The following is a 7,346-nucleotide window of genomic DNA, read 5'->3' on the forward strand; positions in this document are numbered from 1 at the left end:
AAATAAATAGATAATGGGTATGTAGATAGGTAGGTAAGTAGATAGATGACAGATAGATAGACAGACAGACAGACAGACAGGTTGATAGGTAGGTAGATAGGTAGAAAGATAGATAGATAGATAGATAGATAGATAGATAGATAGATAGATAGATAGATAGATAGATAGATGATTCAGACTTCCGTAAGTACAAATAACAAATAGTTAATCAGATAATGTCTCGCTCTAAATTAGACATTACATGGAACATGGGCATTTATGGTTATTTAAGATATGTTCTAGAATAAAAATAATCAAATTAAACATTACATGACTTGGCTATTCTTGAGCATATCTTACAGATACCCCTGAGCAACATAAAAAGCACATTAACCATAAAAGCAAGGCTTTTTAAAAAAAACTCATTTTTTTTATATTTATGTCAAGTATCCGCAGTTAAAACTGAAGAGCAAATAAGTCCCCCGTGCAAACATAAATGAAAGCTGCTTGGAATAAAATTGGTCTTCAATGACTAAGGGCCATTTGTACGTGTCAAAGAGGAAATTTTAAGGAAAAATCTCCCTCTCTCACTTCTCCAGCAAACAAACCGGACATTCAGGCAAGTTTATGCAGATAATTTGCTCTGTAATTACTCTAGACAGCTGAGCTGTCATGTGAGGAATAACAGGAACTTCATAGAGATTCTTGGCCGTTTTGCGTAACTGAAAGCGACATCATGTCAATATTTATGATGAACAGGCCTCATTCAAAAAGTCTGCGGCTTTAGGTAATTTGTATTTTCAAACAATTATAATCAACCAGTACCAAATTTAGTGCAACATATCTTGAGTATTGCAGAGATATTTGCATTTCCTGAACCCTTATATTATTATTATTATTATTATTATTATTATTATTATTATTATTATTATTATTTATTGGATTTGTATGCCGCCCCTCTCCGCAGACTCGGGGCGGCTAACAACAATGATAAAAAACAACATGTAACAATCCAATTTAATAAGACAACTAAAAACCCTTATTATAAAAACCAAACATACACACAAACATACCATACATAACTTGTAATGGCCTAGGGGAAGGAATATCCTAACTCCCCCATACCTGGCGACAAAGGTGGGTCTTGAGTAATTTGTAAGAAAAAGCAAAGTTTGTAAGAAAAAGCAAATTTTCCCCCATAGGATTCAATGTAAAAGCAAATAATGCATGTGATTGGGGAAACCACAGGGAGGGCGGAGGCCCCACGGAGGCTTCTCCCTCCTGTTCCGGCCCTGTTTCCTCCCCGGAGATTCCTAGAGAGGCCCCACAGAGGCTTCTCCCTCCTTTTCCAGCCCTGTTTCCTCCCCGGAGATTCCTAGAGAGGCCCCACGGAGGCTTCTCCCTCCTTTTCCGGCCCTGTTTCCTCCCTGGAGATTCCTAGAGAGGGCTCATGGAGGCTTCTCCCTCCTTTTCCGGCCCTGTTTCCTCCCAGGAGATTCCTAGACAGGCCCCACGGAGGCTTCTCCCTGCCTTTTCCGGCCATTTATCCTCTCAGGAGATTCCTATAGAGGCCCCACGGAGGCTTCTCCCTGCCTTTTCCAGTTACAGTTTCGGAGGCTCGGGTTTGTAAGTGGAAAATGGTTCTTGAGAAGAGGGGAAAACAACCTTGAACACCCGGTTCTTATCTACAAAAGTTCGTAAGTAGAGGCGTTCTTAGGTAGAGATACTGCTATATTTCAAGTCTGGTGGAGTAGAAAGAACCAATCCAGGTTAGCCAACCCATTGCTGATCTGAGAACAGATTTCCCCTTTGCAAGTAAATCATTTCAATACAAGGCTGTCAATTGTCTTGTCACTCTTTTCTTCAAAAGAAGAGCAGATGGTAGTAGCAAAATCAAGGAGGTGGGAACAGTTGGCTTTGTTCTCCCTGGTGGGAGAAAGCAGTCTTCCCTCGCCTTCCTGGGTGAGTTTGATTTTTTCACATATTGTCAGATGCAAAAAAGAATACCAGACGTTGAGCTCCACTTAAGTTGATTCATCGCTCAGGCCTTTACACAAGAATCTAACCAGCGACGGGTCAGTACTAAATTGCCACTCGATAAGAGTCAACAGAACTCAAGAGAGGTTGGACTTTAAGCCATTTGGGTCCGATCAGTTTCCGGTCACAATTCAAAGTGTTGGTTATGACCTATAAAGCCCTTCATGGCACCGGACCAGATTATCTCAGGGACTTCTCCGGGTCCCTTCAACTAAACAATGCCGCTTGGCGGGACCCAGGGGAAGAGCCTTCTCTGTGGCGGCCCCGGCCCTCTGGAACCAACTCCCCCCAGAGATTAGAATTGCCCCCACCCTCCTTGCCTTTTGTAAGCTACTTAAAACCCACCTCTGCCGCCAGGCATGGGGGAATTAAGATTCCTTTTCCCCCTAGGCCTTTACAATTTTATGCATGGTATGTTTGTATGTATGTTTGGTTTTTTATATTAAGGGTTTTTTAATTTGTTTTTTAGTATTGGATTATTATCGTACACTGTTTTATGATTGCTGTTAGCCGCCCCGAGTCTTCGGAGAGGGGCGGCATATAAATCCAATAAATAAATTAAATAAATAAATAAATAAATGTTGGGTTTTGGGTGAGGGGCTGTTTTCTAATCCTACCTTTCTGTCAAGGAGTTTTGAAACATCCTGCCTTGAATGGATTCCTGCCTGCAGCGTTTGCTTTGCTTATGAACAGAGCCATCTAGATAGTTGGCTTCTTCTTTCAAGAAGATCTTTATCTCCTTAAGCGCTGGCATCCGCTGTGGGCTATTGAGAAAAAGTGGGGGCTGCTTTCTGTCTTTAAGAGCAGGTTCTCTCATTTTTTTTCTTTTGAAATATTTTTTATTAATTTTCCACTTTTAAAAAGAAAGCGCAAAAGTAAATACAGAAGAAAATCAAAGAAAATTAAATTAATAATAGTATATTTATTTTATTATTTATTACTTAGATTTGTATGCCGCCCCTCTCCGAAGACTCGGGGCGGCATACAAATACAGGTGTTAGCATTATATTAGAATTAAAGTTGCTATATTTATATCATATTAATTATGCACTAGACTATAAATTGTCTCAAGTATAGGTTCTCTAGTTCTTATTCTGTTGTTAGTTGCAAAGTTGTGCTTCCTACACCAACAATTCACATTGTCTGTCTGTCTGTCTCTCTCTCTTTCTGCAACTATCAGATTGAAGGACCCTTGAGTGTATTCCACTTTTGAGTTAGATAAGATGAAACCAATGCATTTTGGGGGGTATACATCTTATCCCAGGTTTTTTAAAAAGGAGATTAAAGCTATCAGAAAGTTGATAACTAAGCAAAGAAAGAGGAGTAAAGAAAAAATAATAATAAAAAGAAATAGAAGAGTTTCCAATTCCCTTTGTAGCAAATTGCAAGTATGATTACAAAATTGCCTCTTATTTTCTTTTTCTAGTATCTAACATTTTCTAACCATCAAAGCCACAAGTCATAAGTGCATTTTTCCCCTTTTTCATGGAAAAAGTCTATCAGGAGTTTCCAGCCAGCCATAAATATAAATTTCTCTCCCCCCCCCACCCACATAATCTAAGAAATCAATTTAGCCATTCAAGTACCATCATCCATTCCTCCATTTTAAGAAAAGTCAAACATTTTCCACTTTTGAGGACATATAAACTACCTGGAGGAAGAAAGAGTTTGAGAACCATTCCATCGATTTTTAATGTTCTTTTTCATCTGAATTTTACGTATTTGCCTTGAGTGCTTAGTGAATAGAGGAGATATTATATATATATACGTATATAGGAATGTGTATTTCAGCTTTTAAAAGTGTACACTGCAATAATATGGAAATTGTGCCAAGAACATTTCTAAAAGGCCAGTATTTATTTAAAAAACAAACAAAAAAATCGTTGGAAAAGCCAGAAATAGAGAAATCGCTTGAAAGGAATCAAAGAACATAACTAGATTATAGAAACATAGAAACATAGAAGACTGACGGCAGAAAAAGACCCCATGGTCCATCTAGTCTGCCCTTTTACTATTTCCTGTATTTTATCTTACAATGGATATATGTTTATCCCAGGCATGTTTAAATTCGGTTACTGTGGATTTACCAACCACGTCTGCTGGAAGTTTGTTCCAAGGAACTTTATTATTAACAAACAGGTTTCACTGGCTGGACATTCCTCCCTTCAGGTGCAGTTTGTCGAGCAGAAATTTTTAAAAGTTTGCAATGTGTTTTTCCCAAATGGCTTTTAACACACACAACCAACCTTGTTTGTCTTGTCTCTGTAGTTACTACGGATCAAATTGAGAACCTACATAGGCGGTTTAACCAGCTGAGCGGAGACCAGCCAACAATACGGTAAGCCCCTTTGCCTTCTTTTAAACCCCGGTTAGCCTCATCCTTCTCTAACCCTACACAGGATGCAGAATTACAGAATTGGAAGGGTTTTTAGAGGTCTTCTATTCTAGCCCCCCTGCTCAAGCAGGAGGTCATATACCATTGGCACGTGACTCTCTGGTTTCTTCTTAAAAACCTCTAGCGATGGAGCACATACAACTTCTAGAGGCCAGCTGTTCCACTGGTTAATCGTCCCTACTTTTAGGAAGTTTCTCCTTAATTCCAGGTTGCTTCTATCCTGGATTAATTTCCACCCATTGTTTTTTATCCTGCCTTCCGGTGCTTTGGAAATGTTCTGACCTAGGCCTGACCAAATCATGAAACAGACTCCCTTTTCCCCAAAACCCCTCCACTTTTTCTTTAGCTAATGTGAATTCTTAGCATTCACATTAAGTAAGGTGACCAATTTTTTTTTTTACAATGAAAAGGAGGACGAAAAAAATTAAGAAAAAAGTACAAGGTAAATAAATGAAACATTTATGTCAATGTGAATAAATAAAATTAATAATCAAAACTAAAACGTCAATAACATAAGTGATAGAAGCGATTTATTTTTATAAATTTCAAACGGAATACCGTCTGGGCCTGGAAATTTGTTATCTTTTTGTTTCTCTATGACTTTTGTTAATTCATTCATGGTGATTTTAGTGTTTAACATCAATTCTTTCATCTTCTGTAATAGCAGATAGATTACAATGATTCAAGTAGTCGTCCAAACATTTTTCATCTGTATCTTCTTGTTTATATAAATTATTATAGAATTCCTCTATATTTTTTTTCCCATCGGCATCCATTAGTATGTACTTGTATATTTCGCTCAATTTTTTGGCTTTGCAATTTTATGGGCTAACCATCTTCCCAGTTTATTGGTTTATTTTTAGATTTTGGGTCATTTTTTTCTGGGTAAGGAGATTAATCTCGTGTTTTATTGTATGTATTTCTTCAATTCTATCCCATGCATGATTTTCACACTTCGATCAAGTCACCCCTTAAACGCCGTCTTTCAAGGCTGAAGAGACCAAGGTGTTGCAACCTGGTTTCATAAGAGAGGGGCTCCATTTCCTTGATCATGCTTGTTGCCCCTTTTTGCACCTTTTCCAGTTCCATTCTATTCTTCTTGGGGTGTGGTGACCAGAACTGTACACAAGACTCCAACTATGGTCTCACCATCAATTTGTACAGAGGCAATATAACACTTGCCGACCTATTTTCAATTCCCTTCCTAATCATGCCAAGGATGGAATTTGCTCTTTTTACTGCTGCTGCACACTGGGTTGACCTCTTCATTGAGCTGTCCACCCAAACCCCAGACCCATCCTCGAATACAGCTCATCTGTTTGGAACCCATATCTCATCTCAGACATTAACACCCTTGAAAATGTCTAAAGATACTTCACCAGAAGAGCCCTTCACTCCTCCACTCGAAACAGAATACCCTACGAGACTAGACTTTCAATCCTGGGCCTAGAAAGTTTAGAACTAAGACGCCTTAAACAAGATCTAAGTATTGCCCACAAGATCATATGCTGCAACGTCTTGTCTGTCGGCGACTACTTCAGCTTCAGCCACAACAACACAAGAGCACACAACAGATTTAAACTTAATATTAACCGCTCCAAACTTGACTGTAAAAAATATGACTTCAATAACCGAGTTGTCGAAGCGTGGAACTCATTACCGGACTCCATAGTGTCATCCCCAAACCCCCAACACTTTACCCTTAGATTATCTATGGTTGACCTATCCAGATTCCTAAGAGGTCAGTAAGGAGCGAGTACAAGTGCACTAGAGTGCCTTCCTTCCCCTGTCCTATTGCTCTTCTATATCTCCTATACCTTTCTTATATTCCTATATCTCTTCTTCTATTCTTTCATTGATATGTCCTATTACTTTATCTTCTTTTCTATTATTTCTTAGATATATTTTACTATGAGTATCTCCTCTATAACCTTCATCATGTATTTTATTATGTGTATATAGATATATACCCACTAAAACCCTCATTGTGTATTGGACAAAATAGATAGATAGATAGATAGATAGATAGATAGATAGATAGATAGATAGATAGATAGATAGATAGATAGATAGATAGATAAAAATAAGATCCCTTTCTTGGATTGTCTCAGAAAGCTTGGTCCCCATCGGTTGGTAGGTATAATTGTGGTTCTTTGCCCCGATGTGCGTAACTTTGCACTTGTTTAAGTTAAAATGCATTTGCCACTTTGTCGCCCACTCACTCAATTTCGAGAGATCTGTTTGGAGCTCCCGACAACCAGTTTCACTTTTCAATTATCATTTCAATATCCAAGGCAGCTTGCTTGCCAACAGTCCTTGGGTGGATTCCAAAAGATTATAAAAAATTAATAACAGCACAGTACAAACAGTGAGTACGGAAGAACCATGCTGAGACTCTGGGGGAGGAGAGGCAGACGAAAACAAGGATTGGAGCCTCCAACAGCACATTCACACATTGTCCTGCCTCGTGGGGAGAGCCAACCTGTAGAAGGCTCTCTTAAAAGAGCTTCTGGTTAGGTTCACGTAGATCGGCCTTGGGTGTTGCGTAGGTGTGACCCAGGGGAGGAGCCTTCTCTGTGGTGGCTCCGACCCTCTGGAACCAGCTCCCCCCTGAGATTAGGATTGCCCCCACCCTCCTTGCCTTTCGTAAACTCCTTAAAACCCACCTCTGCCGTCAGGCATGGGGGAACTAAAACATCTCCCCCTTGCCCATGTTGTTTTGCTGTTTGATTGATTGTGTGCTTGTTCTTTATATATATTGGGATTGTTTTATGAATTTCTTAACTTAAAATTGTAATTGGATTGGTGGGCATTGGATTTGTCACTATGTACTGTTTTTTGCTATTGTTGTGAGCCGCCCCGAGTCTGCGTAGAGGGGCGGCATATAAATCCAATAAATCTAATCTAATCTGTTTCAAAGATGGGCTACAAAAAT

General features: G+C 39.1%; 1 protein-coding gene across 2 annotated transcripts in view; it reads left to right on the forward strand.

Moving 5' to 3' along the window:
• Positions 1–7,346, forward strand: part of TESC (tescalcin) — a 56,930-nt gene that overhangs the window by 25,819 nt on the left and 23,765 nt on the right. For both annotated transcript variants that reach the window (XM_070763081.1, XM_070763080.1), the window contains exon 2: positions 4,285–4,354. In XM_070763081.1, coding sequence (XP_070619182.1) covers positions 4,285–4,354 — 70 coding nt within the window. The remainder of the gene's footprint in view (positions 1–4,284; positions 4,355–7,346) is intronic.

This window comes from Erythrolamprus reginae, chromosome 10 (genome assembly GCF_031021105.1).
Source record: "Erythrolamprus reginae isolate rEryReg1 chromosome 10, rEryReg1.hap1, whole genome shotgun sequence".
Classification (NCBI taxonomy): domain Eukaryota; kingdom Metazoa; phylum Chordata; class Lepidosauria; order Squamata; family Dipsadidae; genus Erythrolamprus; species Erythrolamprus reginae.